General features: G+C 39.1%; 1 protein-coding gene across 1 annotated transcript in view; it reads right to left on the bottom strand.

Moving 5' to 3' along the window:
* RAB4A (RAB4A, member RAS oncogene family) overlaps window positions 1–18,450 on the bottom strand; it is a 59,129-nt gene extending 40,679 nt beyond the window's left edge. The window contains exon 1 of the mRNA XM_077149403.1: window positions 18,176–18,450. Coding sequence (XP_077005518.1) covers window positions 18,176–18,206 — 31 coding nt within the window. The 5' untranslated portion in view covers window positions 18,207–18,450. The remainder of the gene's footprint in view (window positions 1–18,175) is intronic.
* Window positions 18,451–23,333: the final 4,883 nt, after the last annotated feature.

The following is a 23,333-nucleotide window of genomic DNA, read 5'->3' as shown; positions in this document are numbered from 1 at the left end:
CAGGTTGTCTACAGAGAACATACGGGGAGCAGGAGCTCTCATTCCCACCCAACAGTAACAATAAGCATTTCTCTCTCTTCAGGTGTCAATGGAGGCCCAAGTGGGGAATCTGGATTTCTATTTCTAATTGGAAGTAATGAGAAAGAAAGGAAAAAAGCCAGTTAAATAAAAGATTTAAAGAAAGATCAGAGATTTCATAACAATATTAAAACGTCCAGATTTCAACTGGAAGTCTTTTGTCATACTAATGACCAGGACGATTTCACACCAAATTAAAAAGATAATCAATAGATTGCAACACCAAGATGACAGAGATGTTCTAACTACCTGACAAATATTTTTAAAAGAAGCCACCATAAAAATGCTTCAACAGCAATACAAACATACTTCAAACAAACGAAAATATAGAAATCCTTAGCAAAGAAATAGGAGATACAAAGAACCAAATGGAAATTTTAGAACTAAAAAATACAATAACTGGAAATAAGCTCAGTGGCTCTGATCACTAGCAGAAGGAAGGGGACAGAGAAAGAAAAATCAGTGAACTGGACAACAGAACAAAAGAAAAGTACCCAATGTGAACAACAAAGAGAAAGACTGAAACAAATGAGTAGAGTCTCATGGTTTCACAGACCAGTTAGGACTACAACAAAGAAGCTAAAACAAACCCTAACAAAGCTTTAAATTTTCATTAAAAAAAAAAAAAAAAGAAACCATGTACATGTATCATGTTCCAGAAAACAGTAACAGGACAACAGAAAAATATCCAAACACTGGAAATTAAACTCACTTCTATAATTCAGTTAATGATGAAGTCTTACAGGATATCTAAAAAAAAAATTCACTGAACTAAAAAATATACCAAATCAAAACAGGCGCAACTAAAGCAGCAGCGTTGAGAGGAAAATCTGTGGAAATAAATGCATTTACTGGAAAAGAAGAAAAAACTCAAGTCAATTATCCAAGCTCCTACTCTCAAGAATTTAGAAAAACAGATTGAAAAAAACTTAGAGCAAGCAGAAGGAAAGAAATAAGATAAAAGCAGAAATCAAATGAAACTCAATGCAGAAAAAGGAGAAAAATCAATGAAACAGAGAGCCAGTTCTTAAGATCAAAATTGCCCATCTCTAGAGCAAGACTAAGAAGGGAAAAAGCAGAGTTCACAAGCCAGAGACTTTTGGAGATGAAGAAAGAAAATGCCTCCCGGGGAGCTGGAGAGGAAGCTAGCAGATGATGCAGTGTTCGCCATGTGCCCTTCCAGCCGAGAGAGAAACCCTGACTCTGTTCACCATGTGCCTTTCCAGATGAGAGAGAAACTCTGACCGTGTTTGCCATGTGCCTTTCCACTTGAGAGAAAAATCCTGAACTTCATTGGCCTTTTGGAACCAAGGTATCTTTTCCTGGATGCCTTTGATTGGACATTTCTACATACTTGTTTTAATTGGGACATTTTCTCGGCCTTAGAACTGTAAACTAGCAACTTATTAAATTCCCTTTTTTAAATGCCATTCTGTTTCTGGTATATTGCATCTGGCAGCTAGCAAACTAGAGCAGATTTTGGTACCGAGAGTGGGGTGCTGCTGCAGTTTGCAAATACCAAACATGTTGGAATGGCTTTTTAAATGGATAAGGGGAAGATTCTGGAAGAGTTGTGGAAAGTTTGATGGAGGAGGCCTAGAATGCTTTGAAGAGACTGCTGGTAGAAATGTGGGCTCTAAAGATACCTGTGATGAATCACTAGACAAAAATGAGGCACGTGTTATTGCAAACTGGAAGGAAGGTGATCCTTGTTTTAAAATGGCAGATAATCTGGCAAAATTGACTAATGGCTTTGGCTGGAAAGCAGATTTTAAAAGGCATGAACTTCGATATTAGCAGAAGAGATTTCCAAATTAGATGTGGAAAGTGCAGCCTGGTTTCTCCTTGCAGCTTACAGTGAAATGCAATAGAAAAGAGATAAGCTGAGAACTGAACTCTTAATTACAAAGAAACCAGAAATTGATGTTCTGGAAAATTCTGGGCTTCCAGGAGGGGAGACCCCAGAGAGTGGTGCCCCACGTGAGGATTTGGCCAGATGTGAAACCAGTCAGCCCTTTCAGAGAAAGCCAGGATTGGGCAAGGAGTTATCTAGGAAGGATCTGTGGAAACTCCTTATCTGATGGGCATAATCCAAGGCTACCGCATAGAAAGCCAACAAAAGTGCTGTGGGACCTGTATAAACAGAGCTGCTGCCAGTCTGGACTGGGGGGCTCAGAGAAGGGACACACTGGAGGAAAAATAACTCCAGAGGCAAAACCATGGAGGCTGAGGTCTGAAGTCAAGAAGCCTCAGGCCAGGAGAGGGACCCATCCAAGCACGTGGAGAGGGTGAGTTTGCCCCAAAGGCAGAGGATGGGTCTTCCACCTCGTTGCAGTGGAAGAGTCATGCCTCCTCAGGCCTTGGAGAGGGTGAAGCACATTTCTCGGGATTTGGGAACAGCCTCGCTGCCACCACATGGAGGGGTTGAGCATGTGACCCGGAGATGGCAGAGAGCGTGGGTGCAGCCCCAATGTTGGAGAGGGTGGAGCCAAGAAAAAGGTGGTCTCTCCAATGTCCCACAAGGTTGCGTTCAGAGAGTGGCAGACCTCTGTGTAGGCCCTGGAAAGGGTGGGACTGCTGCTTTCTAAAGCCCCAAAGATAAATGACTCTCAGACTTTGAAATATAATAGACTTTGCCCTGTGGGTTTTTGAAATTGCTTGGGTCCGGTGACCCCTGTGTTCCTTCCTCCCTATGGAAATGTGTATATGTATTCTGTGACTGTTCCTCCTTTGTATGTTGGCAGTTAATAACTTGTCTGAATTTCACAGGTCCAGAGCCAAAGGATAATTTTGTCTTAGAACAGACCATGCCTGTAACTAACTTTGAGAGGAATCTGTACTGTTTCTAACTTTGTATTTCATTTGTATTGCTACTGAAATGGTTTAAGGATTTCTGATATTGTGATGGAATGAATGTATTTTTTATATGGGAAAATATGTCTTTTTTAGGAGCCAAGGATCACCAGCAGCCAGTCTTCAGGAAGAAAACATTGCTTTAGTGATGGCCTTAATTTGGACATTTTCATAGGCTCAGTATTGTGAACTAATAAATCTCCATCGTTCAAGCAAAAACAAAACAAAACTAAGCAAAAATAAAAACAAACCCAAACAATCTAATTAGAAAATGGGCATAAACACGAAGTGATATTTCACTGAAGAGAATACAAAGATGGCAATATACGCACATGAAAAGATATTCAGCATCATTAGCCAATAATTAGGGAAGTGCAAATTAAAACTTTAATGAGATTATCACTACCCAACTATCATAATGACTAAAATAAAAAAACAAAGCTATCACCAAATGCTGGTGAGGAAGCAGAGAAAGTAAGTGAATTATGCATACAGACCTGGTGGTAATGTAAAATGATTAAGCTACTCTAGAAAACAGTTTGTCAGTTTCTTAAAACTAAACATGCAAAGACCATATGATTCAGCAATTGCATTCCGGGGCATCTATCCCAGAGATATGAGGACTATATACACAAATGTTTAGTTAAACAAACTGTCGCACATCCACACCAAGGAATACTACTCAGCAATAAAAGGGAATGAACTACTGATAAACATAATAACTTCCTGAATCTCAAGAGAATTATGCCACGTGAAAAAAAGTCAATCACAAAAGGCTGCATACTTAATGATTCCATCTATAAAACACTCTTGAAATGGCAAAATTTTAGAAATAGAAAACAAATTCATGGTTGCCAGGGGCTAAGGAGGGGAAGGGGCAGAATGGCTATAAAAGGACAAATTAGGGATTCCTGTAGTGATGGAAATGTTCTATTTCTTGGCTGTATCAATGTCAGTATCTTAGCTATAATACTGTACTACAGTTTTGCAAGATGTTACCTTTGGGGAAAATTGAATAAAAGATAAATGGGATCCATATGTATTTTTTTCTTCAAATTGTATCTGAATCTACAATGATCTCAAAATGAAAAGTTTAGTCAAAAAAAAAAAAAGAATAGGTGACATTTTCAGACAATGATTCTGTGAGTTTACTACACATAGTCCCAAACTGAAGGAATTATCAAAGAATGTGCTTCAAGAAGGAAACAGTGCCCAGAAGGAAGGAAGAGTAGATAAGACGTAAAAAAGTAAAGTCCATTAAACTATTTTCTGTCTGGAGACACATGTGCTTGGCTAACACAGATAAAAGTAAGCCTCATAATGAGCAAAGAAGTATTAGCCAAAGTCTGTTTGTAATTATAATACAAACACAATCAAAATCCAAGATATTTCTTTTTAGATGACAAGAATTCAAAATTTTTATGTGTTTCAGTTAATATATTTAAGAGAAGGATTTAGATTTCACACACTTCTTAGCAGCTGAGCACAAGCAGATGAGAGCCACCATGCAGTCTCCTACAAAGCAGGACGGTTGGAAGTACTGCATATGTTCTTGTAAAGTGTTCATGGTTTTCTAGTTGACAGTCCCAGTACTGGTGAGTATGATACAATCTGCCTTGGTTTTATTGATTTGTTTTGTTTTTATATTCTGTGATTTTTAATTTTTTCTTTTTCCTTGCTTTAAGTTGAATTACAGACACATTAACAAGTGTGCTTTGTATGTTAAGTATTTCGTACTAAACAGCTACAAAAAAAAAGCTCAACAAGAGCAGGTAAATCACATTATAGAGTAATTAATCAAGGAAAAATACCTGGCTAGGTTATAATAAGGTAACTAAATGTGAACTAGTTAAATAATCATGTCTATTTTAATTAGATTTGGAGTCATTTTATTATAATGGGTGTTAATTTGGGGCTCAGAATCATTCAATTTATGATGATTACGTTCACCCATTTTCTCAGGAATGAATTAAACTTGAGTGGAGGAAAAACACTATACAAAAAAAAAAAAATCCAAAATGGATATATTCTACTAACGTATACACACACACACATATATTTTTTTACATGGGCAGGCACCAGGAATCAAACCCAGGTCTCCAGAATGGCACACAAGAACTCTGCCTACTGAGCCACCGTGGCCCGCCCATCTACTAAAGCATTTTTAATTTTTCATATGAGTAATGTCAAATGAGATAATAGGAAATGTATCAAATTATTAGAAATCGGTCTGTCTTGGGCAAACATCAGCCATTCAGAATAGACAAAATACAGATTAGGAAAAATGGCCTTAAAACTGTTGAAATAGCTAATACAAAGCCAAAGGATGAAAGGTCATAATGCACTCTACAGTAGAAACCTCAGTGGAACTTTCTGATTTGCTTTACATTCATTTCAAGCAACCTCTGTTATCTAATTTCCCAGACCACAGCAGATTAGAAGCATGTATTAAAATACGATGGTGAGCTATGGGCACAAGGACAATCAACTGTGTGGCTTAATAATAGAACAGCATAATTTATTCAAAACTGGTATTCAATGATGACTTAGAGTCTTCAAGAAAATTAAAATCATAATCAGTAGACAAGATGACGTTTGCCTTTCCAAAGCATTTGTCTAAGCAATGGTGTTGCTTTCAAGATTTCTAAAGGTCAGAAAGGAAATAAGTATGGGTGGTCCCTGACATCATTAATTTGTTTTATTTCCTGGCAGAAGAGATTAGAGTTGGGGGATGGCGGTGGTATATGGTCACAAGGAGACTTTTAGAGTTTTGAGGATCCTTTTGATTTCTAGCTTAGAGGACCAATTCGTTTGTGACACTAGGAACTGGGATGAGAAATACTGAAGATTTTGAGACAAAAAAATGAGTGCAGATTCAGAGAACTACTAAATTTAAAATATTGTGTGGTGTATAAAACTTTTAAAAAGTATCTGTGAGCCAACTAAATGAAGATTCTGGGAGGCAGTTCTTAGAAGAGCTGAATATAAAGAGAGAAACTAAGATACAGGCTGGAAAGTGTTCAGCAGGTTTGGTCATTAGCAACATAGATAAATTCATTTGAGGTAGGGGCAAAAGCTAATTACATTCAGTTGAAGAATGAAGGAAGTAAGGAAGCGTGCTTGACTGTGATATAAAGAAGATCTGGAGTAGTTAAAGGAAAAGGCAGAGGGGAAGCTTTTTTTTTTTTTTTTAAGCAAATAGGAAATTAGCAGTAGAAAAAGCAGAGGAATGAGAGGAGATGAGTCCCTGAGGTGAAATGAGTCCCTAAAAATTTAAGGATGAGGTCCAAAGTATAAGGAAGGGATTAGTCTTAGACAAGGGAGAGATGACCCTACCTCTGAGACAACAGGAGAAGGGTGGAGAATAAGTGTATCAGTAAGTAAGTATGTAGGCTGGGGAAAGAACTGGAGGTAAGGGAGTTTCTTTAACAAGCATCTTTTATTTCTCCAAGTCCCCTACAGAAAGTGAGATAATGGGCTTGAAGAGATTAATGAAGGTTTAAAACAGCTGATGCAGGGAAAGAGTGAGATGACTAGAATAATAATAAGAATTGCTGAGTACCATTGAATACCCATTTGGAAACAGAAACCATAAATCTGTAGTGCTCTCAATCTAAACAAGGTTTTGTCCAGCATGATTTGACAGCTGCTGTATAGCAGGCAAGGTACATGGTTGAGAAGCCACGGTTGAGGATCTGGAAATTGTGTGTAGTTGAAGGACAAAGAGGAAGAGGCGTGAGAGTGCAAGAACAAAAGCAGTGAAATGGAAAGGCCATGAGAATCACACCTGGAAAAGAAATAGCTCATTGCCTAAAAAGAAGGCTGGGGGAGGGGGGAGGGAGAGGAAGGATCAGAGCCTGGATTTCTTAAACTGAAGACAAGGTGTAGGAGTGACTAGAATGGGACATATGGCAATGCCTAAGGAGTAACCAGGGAAGTGCTAGGGGTAAAGGTGACTGGACATGAAGTCAAGGAACTGTGAAGCTAAGTCTCTGATTCAAACCTTCACATGGATATTGCAATCAGCCAGTATAAGACGGGAGTTCGTGTGGGGAGCAAGACTATGCCAGGCGACGTTGCTGAATAAGAAGTAATCACAGGTCATTAGAGACCAGCAATGAGAAGAAACCAGCAGAGTATGGAACATAAATATCTTTTTATTTCAAAGATAAAAATTTACTTGGTACAATGATCGGGACGAATTAAGCAGCAGAACTCTTGGGAAATTCTGGCTTAGGAACGGTAGATTTTATGAACAGCAGGAGAATATCGGACCTGTACAGGGCAAGGTGAGACAAGAAGGAAATAGAGTGGAAAGACCACAAAGGCTAGCTCTGATACTCCGCACTTCTGCCTAGGGTACTGGTGGTGTGCCTGAGCCTGAATCAGATAACAGTGAGCGGAATCATGATGTTTCTGGATTTTAATATGAGCAATGTAGACTATTCAATGACTGATCCTCAAGGTCCATGGATAGAGTTTGTGATTTTACTGAAGCACTGTGAGGTCGTTGTGTGGAAACAAATTACTTTGTAGGTGAGTGAGACTGGACCACTACCCAACATCTAAATTGTAATTTCTTAGTTGCTTTCTAATTGAAGTAATGTAAAAAATTACTCTCCTAAAATGGAAAACTGCACAGAAAAGGAAACTAGCTATCAGTGCAAGTGGCAGAAAGGAAGAACTTTAATAAAAACAATTACCCTTAACCAGGAAACAAGTTTTAGGTATTAAAGCATAGAATGTTACATCTGATTTAGGTTTATGACAAGATAAAACCTGCCACACGCTCTACAGGATAAGAAATTTGTCAAGGTGTTAGTTGCAAAGAACACTCCAACTAGTGCAAAAAGAGAAGCGAGGGGAGGGGGAGGGGGGAGGAAGGGATGGGGAAGTGAAAGAGAGAGCGGCTGAACAGATAGTTAATTTTTAATTTGAGGATATATACAGAAAACGTGCCTTTCTAAACTGACTTCACTGCAAGCCTTTAATACCAGAACTGTACTAGTAATTTTAGAGATTTACATGATCTATGAAAGCATTCCACATGAATGTCAAAGGTCTTCTGCTTTTGTTTAGAAGGTACAATTTGACCTCCCCATCTTCCCACCCCCAGATTAGCCCTGAGTTCAAAGATAAGACTTTGGCTCAATATAGGACAGAAATATCTAATGACTGAAGCTATCCAATGAGCACCCAAAATGTACTCTACAGCATTGAGATCCAGGGGAAAATATGAGAGGCAAAACACATTTTAGTTCAAATTTCAGCTCCATACCTCCTAGCACCAACACTTTAGGCAGGATACTTAACCTCTTTGAGACACAGTTTCCTCATCTATACACAGGGTCACAGTATTTACCCTAAACAGCTACTGTGAGATTTAGGGACACTAGACACAAAGCACTTGTTATATTATTCTAAACTTCATCCTTTATTTAAAGGTTAGGATTATATCTCAGCTCAGACATGCCAATTGTTTCACAATAGAAATTTACCAGCACAAGTAAAGGAAAGGAAAACAAAAGGTTAATACCAGAAGAATCTTCAATCATCACATATTCAAGGAGAGTGACCTGCAAGTTTCTTCAGTTATGCAACAGCTGAAAAAAGAACTCTTTTTGGGAAAATAGTAACTGGAGAAAATTAATTATATTAACAAATAATACCTATAAGAAATACAGATATGGGTCACAAAAGCATTCATAATGCTTTTATAATTGTGTATATATAAATGAACTTATATAATAACTGAATACCCTTCAGTATCAATTTTTTGGGGGGGTGCATGGTCCAGGAATTGAACCCCTGTCTCCCACAAAAGGCAAGCATTCTACCACTGAACCACCCATGCAACCCCCTTCAATATCAATTTTACCAATAAAGTTTTACCAGATAATGTCCAGACTACATCAGTCTCTATGTATTTAAAAATTTTTGTGTTTGCTAAATGCTACCAGAACACAATATACCAGAAATGGAACAGTTTTTTAATTTATTTTTTATTTTATTTTTTATGGGCAGGCACCAGGAATTGAACTTGGGTCTCTGGCATGGCAGGCAAGAACTCTGCCTGCTGAACCACCGTGACCTACCCTGGAACAGCTTTTAAAAAGGGAATTTATTAAGTTGCAAGTTTATACTTTTAAGGCCATAAAAATGTCCAAACTAAGACATCCAGAAAAAAGATACCTTGATTCAAGAAAGGCTGATTCCTGCCTGTTGTTTCTCCATCACAAGGGGAGGCACACGGCTGGCATCTGCTAGGCCTTGTTCCCAGTTCCACTGCTTCCACTTCTGAGTCCAGTGGTTTACTCTCTAAGTGTCTGTGGGCTCTCATTTGGCTGCTCTGGGACAACACTCTGGGCTTCATCGCTTAGCATCTCCCAGGGCCGGAGATTTCTCTCCTGGCTTCTGGTTTGCTTAGCACTTCCCGGGAAGGCACATGGAGATGTCTGCTTTGCTCTACACCTCCAAATGTCCATGTCTGGGTGTCTGCTCTCTCTGTCGGCACTCCAAGTATCTCCAAATGTCTACATTTTTATGACTCTCTAGCAACTGTTCTCCAAGCTCCTGAACTCTCTCCAAATTGTTTCTCCTTTAAAAAGACCCACCTTGAATGGGTGGAACCACATTTCCATTTAATAAAAAGATCACACCCACAACTGGGAATGTCACATCTCCATGGAAACAATTTCCATCCTAAACAATAAGTCTACCCCAACAAAATCGGATTAGGAAAGAAAATCTGCTTTTTTTTGGATACAGAACAGCTTCAAACCAGCACACTGACCTTCAACTTTCCCCCCAAATTATTATCATGATGAAAATGGCTCTGAAAAGGAATAGCTTTCAAAATACCATGTATTTATAGTAAGCTCAAAAAGACCCTAAGGACCAAAATCAAATGTAAGTATACTGTGTTTTCAAAGTAGCAAGAGAAATGTGAAGCTTCCCAAAACATAGGATTCATAACAATCTATATATATGCCCAACTTTCCACTACTGCGTTGTTTTCTCTGATGAGTTCATTTTGAAAATGATGCCAATCTCATTTTGGGGTGTGTGTGTCTGTAAACATTTAAATTCATCATCTAATTCAGGAAGACTGTTAATTGGCATGTAACATAAAATACTCAAATTACAGAACAAACAAATAAGTTGAAATTGATCTACAGTGTACATTTTTGGTGACTGTAGTAAATGCTGTTGCTTGTTTGCCTAACAGTCATTCCCAAGGATCCAGACTAACCTAGAAAAACATAACCCCTACTCCCAGCGACAGGACAGGCTTTGATTAATTTAAGCCATCCACGGTTTTTCCCAGACATCACTGATTCCACTACCCCTTTTCAGACTGGATTAAATAATACAGGCTTAAATTAATCCACACAGGACATTACTATGGCATAGTAATTGGTCCAGAGTTGGGCATTTGACCTAAGATGGGCCAATCAGATAGAGAAGAAGGACTTTTATTTCATAAATGCATGAAAGCCCTCCTCTTTTCTACAGGATGTATATAGGGAAGCATGTCCAGATTACAAAGTATAACTATTCTGTGACCATAAGGAAATGAGGGAAAAGGATACTACTACCAGAGAGGAGAGATGGAAAGAATTTAGGTCTTTAAATTCTTTTCACAGCTGAGTTACTGAATCAACCCTGAAAGCTCCTTTACAGTTATTTGAAATATATTTCCTTATTGCTTAAGGGAGTTCGAGTTGGATTTTCTGCCACATGCAAGTGAAAGCATCTCACCTGATAAAATGACCAAGAGAGCTAATAATTCATTAACTATTAAAGAGAAATTTTCTGTTAAATAGATAAATTTATACCACATAATCAGAAATTTTGACCATATCAAAAAGTTGTGAACAAACATGGGTTTAGCACAAGGGGGGGTTCACTCAACAATTATTTAGTTAATAATTATCAAATTCCAGGCATATGAATGTTTAATGTCCATAGATTCAGATCACCTGATATATCAACACACAAAGGATATGTCTGCCACTGGGTACACACAGGTTATGTTCTGGCGGGGTGCTGGTCTCCCCTTAACTTGATCAATGAATATGACCAAAATATGATTTTGCAACTACTTTACTTCCATGGCTGACCATCTTCCACTTGATTAATTTATTCTCTCTTTTAAGTGCAAAGTTACATTCAGTCAGGCAACAGTCACGCCCCAAAGGTCTGGAAACTAAAGCCAAAATGACTGCTGCTCTCTGCTTTGATCCACTTTAAATCAATTTTATATTTGGATTGTCAGAAGGGAACTTTATTCTATTTATTTTCAGGCTCTTAAAAGGATGCTGTTTTAGTTACCCGGCTGCTAAGACAAACACTATACAATGGGTTGACTTAATAGCAATTTATTGGCTCACAGTTTCAGAAGCTGGAAGACTTGTTTCCTCTCAGTTAGGTACCTTCTGGCTAGCCGGAAATCATTAAGGTTCCTTGGCCTTTTCCTTACACGGCAATGCACATGGAAGTATCTTCCTTCTCCTTTCCCTTTCAGGTTCTGATGATTTCTACCCTCTGGCTGCTTCCCGTGTTTACTCTTTCTGTGTCCAATTTCCTTTGCTTATAAGGATCTCAGCCCACCCTCATTCAGTTTGGGCACACCTTAACTGATAACATCTTTTAAAGTCCTATTTACAAATGGGTTTCACAATCTCAGGACAGGGGTTGGAACCTGAACATGCCTTTTGAGAGGGACCTAATTCAATCTCCAACAGATACCTTGTGTAACCTTATTTCAGACAATGTGGTCTGCAGAAGAGGTTTTACTTAATTATATCAATTATAATATAATACTCTGTAAGAACTGTTACAGTTCTCTTACAAAGAAAATAAACTATGTTTTAAAGTCAGGTTTTCAATTTCAATTGATGCTTTTTGTTTCACAATCTGTAACTGAGAGGAAAATACACCACCTCTCAAATGGAATCAAATCAAAGGCACTTCAGCATTTACTGAAAGCCTGTTGGATTCAGGAACTATTACAAAGAATTGGGGATGGAAAGTCAAATAAGTAGTCCTGTTTTCCAGCTCTGAAAGCAAGATGTGCTTTGATCATAACAGAGTTATGATTAAGTTGTAAAACATCTGCAAAGTTCCCAAAGGCAGTGTAAATATATGTTATTTATTTTACGAGTATTTCTGTAATAACCAGCAGAAGCAAGTGAACACAAGAAACATTGTAACTAAATGAGCACAATTACATATAATAATATCTTAAAGTATAACAGAGGACAAAGAGAAGCTTTGTTTTTTAAGACCAATTTCTTTTCTGCCTATTAAAAATTCATATCCGAAAAAAATTGATAAACTTCCTTCTAAAATACTCCTCTCATTCATAATTTATTAGTACTTTATGAATTGGGTCCCGTCTTTCCCCATATATAAACATTATTAACTGTGTTGTAAAAACATGATTGATTGGAATGACTGATATTAAAACATATAGCTTTCACCCCTATATAATCATGCCTCTCTGCCAGACTGCCCCACGATAGTTGGCACGTATGTTCCATTGATCATGGCCCTGAGCCAAGCTTCTCTCCAGGGCTTGGCCAAAGAAACCCAAGAAGGGAAGCCAAGTGACCAGACCCAATCTAAAGAGGAAGCAAAGGCAGTTATAAGTCTCCTTTCACCTCTACTTCCTGATGCTGAGGTTAAAGCATTCTTTTCCTGCATCAATACTGGGCAGTAACCCAAACAATACCAACATTACCAAAAAAGAAGTAGAAAGAATTAAAAGACTAAAATCATTAAATGTGTAAGAACTTGCCATTTTTAGTAGTGCAGCATTTGGATGTGGCAGATCTAGAAAGCATTTCTCTAGGTATCATATCCATCATTAATATGAGTTTCATTGTGTGGATCAAATCTCTCTCAATACGGCCTTACCTTTGTTTGGAAAGCTTAGAGGAGAACTTCAAAGGAAGGAAATATGTAGATATACATGCTTATTTGATGTTATGTTCTGAGCTATATAGTATGCTATCCTTTAGATTTCCTAATCATCCTTTAAATAACAGTACCCTGCACATCATTTTAGTTCTTAATCCATATTCACAGTTACTGAGAAGCAAATGTCAAGTATTATTATAACACAGTCCATTATTAAGATCAAATTGAGAAAAAGTAGAGATACTCAAAGACAAGTGTTCAGGAGCATGGGCTTCATCAAAGGTTTTACCTCAAGCTATTTTCACTGGCAAATATTTTAATGAGGTTATTAGTAAATTAAAAAAAAAAATCTATTACATCGTTCTGACCAATCTCTATAGGGCTGTTTAAAAGAAGAAATTAAAAAAAAATCTTTTTTTCTCATTCCAAAGAAATATTCAGAGCAAAGGTCACCAACACACTTGCTCAGTTATATATGGTAGGAGTGAATCTCCAGGACTGAAACTTGCAAAAATTTTTAAAAAGTCTATTATGGCTAATTCTACACAAGTGGTACAAAATGTGAGATACTTCAAAAAAAATTTTAAAAGTCAGTGACACAGTCCTCAATGGAAGAGATGTCACCATTATTATAGCCAAAAGAAAATTCACACTTAAATTTAAGTGAAATTTTTTCTCAAGGGGCTCAAAAAGCTTTGGAAATACCATTTAATTAAATCATAACAATTTCCCTGTGAAGTTGTAGCATAAGTTACTAGTTGTATGGGCTGCTTTCCAGCATATTCTACAAGAAACTAGCTCATCCTTTTACAGGGAATCCTCTTTTCTTCTTGAATACAAGTGCTGCAGAGGCTGTAAAGGACACAGCACAATTATTAAAGTCAATGGAATGAAGAACTCTGGGATAAATCCAGTTTTCTTCTTTACAATCCATTAAATTTGCCCCAAGTTAATTTTTCCTTATATCTATAACGAATTATTTTAAGAGGTCAGCTTAAAAGACTTAGAAACTAACTGGACTCAGGAAATGAAAATGATGAGGAATTAAAATGGGTTCCAATGACCTCTGTTAAGCAAACAGGTACATGGGAAATACAGAAGACTGGGGAGTAGGACTGGGTAATTAGTTGAGTTTGGGACATGGTGAATTAGGGGATATCCAAGTGGGGAAGTCAGAGAGGGAGCTGAAAACACAATCTTTAGCCTATGCAAATTATGTGGTTGGAAATATAAATTTAAGTTATGAGAGTATCAAAGAGTAAAGTCATAGGAAATATTTGAATCCAAAGACTGCAAAAAATTATGAAAAACTTTGCTGTTTCCAAAGAATAATGTTTCCAAAGTTTTACATCATGAAGGTATTACATAGTGCCGTAATACTCAAATGTGGTCCCTGAACCAACACCTGCACCATGTGGCGCTGATTAGATGCAGATTCTTCATCTGCCCTAGAGCTAGTGAATCAGGACCTGCTTTTTAACACCCCAGGGGACCAGCATGTGCAATAGTTTGAGAAGCACTGGAGTTATTTCCCAAACTTTGGTCTTTGAAATGTTCACCAGTTTTTAGCGAATGAGAAAAAGAAAAACTAATAAAAGCACTTAAAAATGATATATTATTAAATTTAAAGAGATATCTTTTATTTTGATGTTACATGCTTCCTTTTTCGATGCTGCTCAAATGTTCTGCCTTCTATGAAATTAAGGTAATAGTGTTTTTTTTTTAAACATCCTTATTTTCAATTCCCAAATTTTGCTTGAAATCCACAAATCTGGAAAGCATCACCTGGCAAGAGAAGCAAAACTTTGGAGTCAGTTAAATTTGGTGTCAACTGTGTCTGTTTTGTTATCTAAGAACCTGAAAAGACAGTTACTTAACCTAAAATCCAGGTTCTAATCTGTAAAATAACTATACCAAGTATTTCACAGGGTTGTTGAAAGGATAAAATGAAAGAACATAAGAGAAAGTGACCAGTGCGCAGACCAACAAATAAAAAGTACATACCAAATGCCAGTTTTTTCATTCCCTGCCCCCCGTTTTTCCCATGCATTTTTGATGAATTACTCAATATACATACAATTCAGGCAATTTCTCTACTGGCATGTTATTTTATACTTCATTAGAACTAGGTGGCTTTGAAGATGCTGTTTCCTTTGCCTAGAAAATCTTTCTCATTCTATCTTGCCTTGCCAAGCCTAAATTTCTCCATAAATCACGTTTTTACTATCAAAGCCTATAATGATACATTTTAAAAGATAATATTCTGTTAATACTCAAAATTATATGGTAATATATCATACTGTAACACTTTAAAAAAAACACAAGATAAAAATTCTAAACTATGGATTGCATGGTGTATGGCTACCTCTCAATAAAACTGCATTAAAAAAGAAAAAAAAATACTAAGACTATGTTTTAATAAAAAATAACACAGGACCAGCAATTTGAGTTGTGGGTTTCTTGTTTCATAAATGGTTTCCACTGTAGATTACATAAATTTCAAAGTGTAGAAATTTGCCTTAGATCATTCCTTAGTCTCAAACTAACACTTAAATTTATTTCTTATTCCTATCCTCCCCTCCCCTGCCCAGAATCACTTACACTACCGACTTGACTGGTTAGTTTTGCAACACAAATCTTGGCATCACAATTATTTTTGTGACCTTCCAGGTTTCCGATGGCCAAAGTGAAGCTCCTAAGGAGTCCAAGGGGACTTCCAAATAATACTAATTGGCTTTAAGAATGTTCTGAATCTAACAGTATTGGGGACAACCTTGTCTCAAGTAAGGGATATTCAGAATGAAGATTTCAGGTTGCCTAAGTTTAAGATTTCAGTAACTAATTATACTAAGTAGGCTTTCACCTGGTGAATGGCTCCTGAGCAACAAAATGTTCAATACTACTCAGTCAATGAAAGGTGAAATATTGCTTTAATATGCTAAACACCATGTATATATGTCTAATTGACTGTGTACTGCAAACACTGGCTCTTTATTTTGCATAGTACCCCTGTCAAGATATATAGAGACTCCTTTTACAGAAGGGAGAAAATGAGCACAGAATATAAAGGAATTTAAAGGTTAAGGAAACATTGTTTCACCAGACTAGCAGGCAAGTTTCAGGCAGGAGGGCATTGGTTTTACTTTTGAGTAACAATGCTAAGTAAATATGTGTCAATGACAAGTGGCAGCTTTGTACTTGGTTTTGGGGACTTTTATTTTAGGTGGGCAACTTCAACTACCACCACACTTCCTCTTTCTAAAACTAATTTTCTCTAATGAGGAAAAGATTAAATTCAGAATGTAAAAAGTGAAAAAATATTTGGGAGATATTATGAATTAAGAATACTAATAATCAAAGTCTTACCATCAGAGTTTAATCAGTTAATCTATGATGCTCAAAAATTCAATTAGCTGTATCGGAAGGTGTCAGATGCCAATGTTATATTTTATCGCTTCATAATCAGAAAAATGAAACATACAAAACTATCTCCCGGATTCTTCCAGTCAAGAACACCCTACCCCCAGTTTTCTTATTTGGACTTTCCACCCCTCCCTACTGCTCCTTAGCTACATCAAAGGGTAAAAGATGGGAAAGGGGAACTTCAAAATAAAGAGAAGCAAAAGTGTAACTAATAATAGCTAGAAAAATTTATTTTCCTTATGAAACCTTCGACTGTAGATCTGTATAGAGACAACCACACCACATGGCTGTCTTTTACTGTGGCACTTTCAGCCCCCACAACACTGGTACTTATGAAACCAGTGACTTCATGGAAGATTTCCTGTGCCTTCTAAGAACACAGCATCATGCCCCAAGTGCCAAAAGGAGCAGGTCAAGTATCAGTCACAAGAGTCATCAAAGGTTGGCCAAATCCTCTCTGGCCCCACTATTTAAACCCATCAAATACTTCTCACCACTTTTAGGAGAAAGGCCAAAACCCTCTACAAAGTCCGGCCCCACCAAGGACCAGGTTTACTTCTCTGCCTCATCCCTCTTCTCCTAGCTGCCTGTACTCAAATCACAGGCCCTGTACTGGAATTCAGTTTCACAGGGCCTGGGTACATGCTGTGCTGTGACTTGTTAACAACTCCCTGACCTGACGTCCCAGCCTAGGTCAGATTTCTTTCTAACACATTTTCCTAGGCCACATAGCTTCAGCACGCTTACCTGGGTTTTTAATTACTCATTCATTAGTGTCATAATTAACACTGTACTTCCCACTTGCCCATGAGACCAGAGCATGTCTGCTTTACTCCCTGCTGAGTACCTAGCATACTCCACAACAGTGGGTTCTACACATATTTTTTGACTGGAATAATGGTCACTGACAGGAGCAAATGGAAATAAGATCAATTTGGTTTGTGGTAGTCACAGTGCTTTTGAACCTGAGCCTCTCTCTGGGACTGCAAAACTTCAAAACTCCAAATCAAAGTCTTAATCTGAGAATGCACACAACTGAAAGCCTGGCAAGAGACAGTAAACACTGATTCAATCCTGACACAAAGCAAAAACATGCGGTATTGTCTATTCTTACCGCCCAGGGTGTTAAAAAACAAAACAAAACAGTATATGACTTGGGTGGGCCTTCATAATTTTTATATATACACATATACATATATATATTTTTTTTGCTGAGGACCTCCAGCTCTGGATGCTGTACGAGAAACAAAGATTAAATACGGTTCTGTTTTCAGATGTTTACAGTCTTTAAAAGCAGTTAAGACATTTATAAATAGCCAGAATGCAAAATAGAGGCGGTTAAAAACCCTAAGGAGAGAAAGCAATAAATGAGGTAAGAGGTTTCCACAGGGAGAGAGGAATTATTCTGTCGGTAACCCCTCTTTGCAATTCCAAAGGAAAGAAATTTAAAAACAGGAAAGGTCAAACTGGAATTTCTGAGGAACACTCAAATGCAAGCGTCGCCCTAAGCCCTTCAGATCCCTTGCTGGGGTCAATATCGCAGCTGAGAGTCAGTCTCCAACTGGCTTCCCAAACCTCTGAGCTGCTGAAATCAGAGTAAGAAAGGAGAAGCGTTTAGGGTGCCAGCGAGGAGAAGCAGCAACAGGAAATTTTTAAAAGCAGATCACGTAAATGCGCTTCTCACCGCGGGACCCGGGACCCCGCGCCCCGCCCCGCGCAGGGCGCCCGCACCTGCCCTCCGCCCGCGGGAGGGCGCCAGCAGCCCGCGCCCGGGCCGGGAGGGAAGGGGTTGGACGAGGTGGGGCGGGGCTCGCGCACCCCCGAGAACCCCGAGACCCCGGCGCGGGCTGCAAGTTGCTCGCCCCCCGCCCGCCCCGGCTCCGGCCAGGCCTCGTACCGTAGGTTTCGGACATGGCGGTCTGCGACATCTTGGGAAGCGGCACCGCCTCTCCCCGGGGTCACAGGCTGCAGCTCCGGCTCGCGCCGGCGGGAGGGGAAGGGGTCGGAGCCGGTTCTCTGCGTCTCGGTGGATAAGGTAGTAGGAGGCTGTGGACGGGGAAGGAGGGAGGGGCCCAACCGGGTCCCCAGGCAACCGCCCGCCACCCCGCGGCTGCGGCTCTGCCCGCACTGCCCGGCTCCGCGCAGGCGCACATGGCTGAACCCCGCCTCCTCCGGGGAGCCGCGGCCGCGAGGACTAGGCGGCGGAGCAGAAGGCGCGCGAGCTCGAGGCCCGGCCGCCCACCCACCGCCGCGCCTGCGCACGCGGATCGCGGGGGTGGGGGCCGAAAGGGCGAGGGCGAGGGCGCGCGTCCCCCCTCTGGCACCAAAACAAGGAGCACGTGCGCGATACCAGCGTCGGGGTGGGGCCTGGATGGGCGCGACTGAGGAAACCTGCATTAGAGGGGCGGGGAAGGGGGGTCGAGGGTGGGCAGGCTTGGGGTGTCGCTGCAGCCTGACGCGGGGCAGGGCACAGTAGGAGCAACTTTGGACAGAGGAGGCAAAGTGCCTAGGCTGGGGAACAGATACAGTCTTTCGCCAAAATGGTCCTCCTCATTGAAGACGTATTTGTCTTCATTCGAGGCTCTCAGCCAGAGAAAAGACTTCCTTTATATAAACCCCGGGACTTGGTTAATGTGTAACTAAGAGGGAGTTAGGCTCACGTGTCACCTAGTGTTTGCCTGTGTCCTGCATGCCTGAGTCAACCCTGAGATTGGGAAAACAAGTTTACCTCCTGTGAGGTGGACCTTTCGAACCAAACCTGTTTGGCTCTTTATCTGGACGAGGCTGAGCGGGTATCTGTGAAAAACTGTCAGAAACTTAAGGTGTGCAGGTGCTGAAGAGTGCCTGAAAGACTCTAGACTACTGCCCCTTTAAATCCCACTGTTTGGGAAATGTTATTTATTGGCAGGAAACATTTCCTGACCATCTGCTGGGGATACCTTTCTGAGGTTAAGAAAGTCGTTGGCTGGATGTTTTGGCTTAAAGAACAAAACAGTTCCAAATCTCTGTTGGAAATGTAGAGATAGTAATTTGTTGGAAAGGAAATTTTGTTTGGGAGTTTGATCCATCTGAGCATGGCCGTATCTTATAAGGCCCAGCCTTGTTTAAAATATATAAAACGCTAAAATAAGGCATGGCTCAATTCAATAGGCTGGACCCTCAATCTTGGGGCTCACCTCTATGAAGCTTATTCCTAGGGAGAGCAAAGGAGAGGCTAAGCCTACTGATTATGCATAAGAGTCACCCTAAGAGAGCCTCTTTTATTGCTCAGATGTGGACTCTATCTCTAAGCCCACTTGGCAGGTGGACTCACTGTCCTCCCCCCTACATGGGACATGAATCCCAGGGGTGTAATTCTCCCTGGCAACGTGGGACCTGACTCCTGGAAATGAGCTGGGGCCCAGCATCATGGGATTGAGAAAGGCTTCTTGACCAAAAGGAGAAAGAGAGAAATGAGACAAGACGAAATCTCAGTGGCTGAGAGATTTCAGACAGAATTAAGAGGTTATCCTGGAGGTTATTCTTATGTATTATATAGATATCCGTTTTAAGTTTATGGTGTATTGGAGTGGTTAGGGAGAAGTACTTGAAACTGTTGAACTGTGCTCCAGTAACCCTGATTCTTGAAGAAGGTTGTATAACTATATAGCTTTTACAGTGCAAGTGTGATTATGAGAACTTCACGTCTGATGCTTCTTTTATCCAGGGTATGGACAGATGACTAAATAATAATAATAATAAGGATTAAAAAATAAGTAAATAATAGGGGGAGATAAAGGATAAAAATTGGGTAGATTTAAATACTATGGGTCAATGAGAGGGAGGGGTAAGGGATATGAGGTGTATGAATTCTTTCATTAGTTCTTTTCCTGGAGAGATGCAAATGTTCTAAAAATGATCATGGTGAGGTATACACAACTTTGTGATGATATTGTGAGCCATTGGTTGTATAATATGGTTGGACTGAATGTATGTGGATACTTCTCGATAATAAGTATTTTAAAAATAGGCATTGGCTAAGCCAACTACTGTGAGAAAAATGCCAGTACATACATTTTATGTGTGTCTATTTGGCTCCATCCTCCACATAAATTGGCATCAGACCTTCCCTGAGGCCTCTTTCCCTCTTCCTCAATAGCCATTTGGCTCTTCATTTTATTCTTTCTTCTGACACTATTGGCAGATAAATTTCCTTGCTTCTAAATCAGAGAAGGCCCATGCTGAAATATTTCGAGAGCTGTAATTTCCTATGATTATTTTGCATATATTTCTTTATCAATGGCTTGGCTACTTTGTTGCTTTCGTATTTGGCTTTCATCTGCATGCTAAGTATGCATTTTAAGTGTACAATTTTATGTAGATGTATACACACACGTTACTACTGCAGTGCCATTGCTTCTAGGCTTTAGTGAACAGAAGTGCTTTTTATTATTCCATTTTATCTCTATTGTTGGCTTATTAGACACAACATTTTGTGGTATTATTTTAGTGATTGTTTTAGGATTTATAGTATAGGTCTTATCGTAATCTACCCCAAGTGATTTTATGACACTTTATGTGGAGTATAATAACAATACAGCAAACAGTTCATTGCCATCCTGCTCTCGCCTTTGTGCTGTTGTCTTCTTCCTTTTCCAGTTGTGATACTGGGTTTCCATTTGCAAAATGAAAACAACTGCTGCATATGTTATAGACACCAAGTAATTCACTATTGCTTTTGCTTTAAATAGTCAATTCTCTTTAAAAGAGATTTAAACAATAAGAAAAAAGTACATAGTTACTACATCTAGAATTCCTTGTGTAGATTCTGATTTCCATGTGGCATCATTTCTCTTTTGCCTTAACAAATCATCTAGTGTAGGTCTGCTGGTGATGAATTCTTTCAGTTTTGTTTATCTGCAAAAGTCTTAATTTTACTTCTGTTTTGAAAGATATTTTTGCTAAATTTGGATTTCAAGGTGTGCTTTTTCTTTCTCCTGCTACGAAGATGTTGCTTTACTATTTTCTGGCTTATATTGTTTCCGACAAGAAGTCTACTGTTGCTCTTCTATTTATTCCTTTGTATGTAATATCTTTTATGTCTGTCTGCTTTTTCCCCCCATATACCACCCTATGCCACCCTGTCTGCTTTTAAGATTTTCACGTTACCACTAGTTTTAAGCAGTCTGATTATGCCATGACTTGGTATGATTTTCTTCCTGGTTCATATAGTTAAGTTTCATTACACTTCTTTGGTCTGTGGGTTTATAATTTTTCTTAATCAGATTTGGAAATTTTTCAACCATTATTTCTTCAAATATTTTTCTGATTGCAATCGTGTTGAATTTGTTCCACAGCAAATGTTCTGTTCATTTCTTGTCAATCTTTTTTTTCTCTGTGTGCTTCATTGTGGATAATTTCTATTATGTCTTTAAGTGATCATTTCTGTTACGTCTTTAAGTTCACTAAGCTTTTCTTCTGCAACCTGCAATGTTTTGTTAGTTCTACCCAGTGTTCTTTACATCTTAAATATCATAATTTTATCTCTAGAAGATCAGTTTGGATGATCTTCCATTTTCTCTATTTAACATTCTTGATTTCTCTTAAACCTATGAAAAATAGTTCTGATAATAGTTTTATTACCACTTTCTGCTAATTTTAACATCTGAGTTTATTTTATATTGATTAACTTTTCTCTAATTATGGGTGGTATTTTCCTACTTTGCATGGCAGGCAATTTTTAATTGGATGCTGGACATTGAAAATTTTGTTTTGTTTGGAGATATGGTTAAGTAGCTTTGAACCAGCTTGATACTTTCGGGTCCTACTTTTAAGCTTTTTCATGGAACCAGAGTAAAATTTTGTCCCATTACTAAGGCTAAACCCTGCTGAATACTCTGCCCAATGTCCTTGAATTCTGAGGTTTTCCGCTATGATTTGTGGGAAAAGAAATATTCTGGACTCTGTGTAAGTGCTTGTAGGAGTTAAAAGGCTGATGTTTAACCTAAAGCTTGCAGACACAAGAAATTCAGACTTGAGTGTTCAGGATCTGGAACTTCAGTAGAAGCCGAGATATGCAGATAAAGCACAATGAAGTGTGGAAGAGACTTGCTTAAGGGAAATTAACATCCTAGCCTTAGAAGTATTTACTTCCTGGAACTTGTTTTTGCATTGTATAGCTCTGGCATGCAAACAACCTTTATCATCTTTCTTTCTAGTATATAATTTTGTACTTGGCTGAAAATAAACTTGTCTGAAGACTGATGTCTGCAGATCCCCTGATTCCTTTCTCTCTCTTGTTTTACTTTAACATTCCTTAGGGTCATGACTGTGGCCAACAAGTGCTGGGGATAGTTTCCTCAAGCCTTTATTCTTTACCTGGCCTTGGTAAAGAAAAAAATTAGTGTTCTCGTATGCCTAGCATTGATTAGTAGGAAAGGCTCAAAGAGACCTCTCTGCAAATCTCTCGAGATCACTCTATTTGTGCATCTCTCCCCTCTCCATAACATGCCCTGAGAACTCTAGCTGCCTTGGCCTTTCCGGACTCCCAGCTTTGTCTCCTCATGTTAGGGAGTGCTCCTTCCTGACCTCAAAGCTCAGTCTGTGGATCTCTTTTTCTGCAGTCACTTACTCATTAGCTGATCTCATCCCATCTCAAGGCTTTGAAGTGCCATCTATAATCTGATGATTCCCAAATTTCTCTCTCTTGCCTGGGTTTCTATTTACAGTTGCCTGCTTAATTTCTGTACTTAAATGTCTGTGATGCTTCTTAATAGTAACACATTAAAAACCAGACATCCAAGTTTCTTTGCAAGATCTGTGCTCTCTGCAGTCTTTCCTATCTTAGTAAATTATAATATGCTTAGGCCAAAAGTTTGCAGTTTTACCTGACTCCTTTCTATCATTCATACCCACCTCTGATACATCAGCAATCCTGTTGGCTTTACCTTCAAAACATATCAAGAATCACCACCTTCACTGGTGCCACCCTTGTCCAAACTTGCTGCATCTCTCTCCTGTATGCTCCCAACTGGCCGTCCTGCACCTATTCTCGTTTCCCTACAGTCTCTTTTCAA

Source organism: Tamandua tetradactyla, chromosome 2 (genome assembly GCF_023851605.1).
Source record: "Tamandua tetradactyla isolate mTamTet1 chromosome 2, mTamTet1.pri, whole genome shotgun sequence".
Classification (NCBI taxonomy): domain Eukaryota; kingdom Metazoa; phylum Chordata; class Mammalia; order Pilosa; family Myrmecophagidae; genus Tamandua; species Tamandua tetradactyla.
Note: the sequence above shows the minus strand (reverse complement) of the source record. Positions and strands in the feature narration are given on the sequence as shown.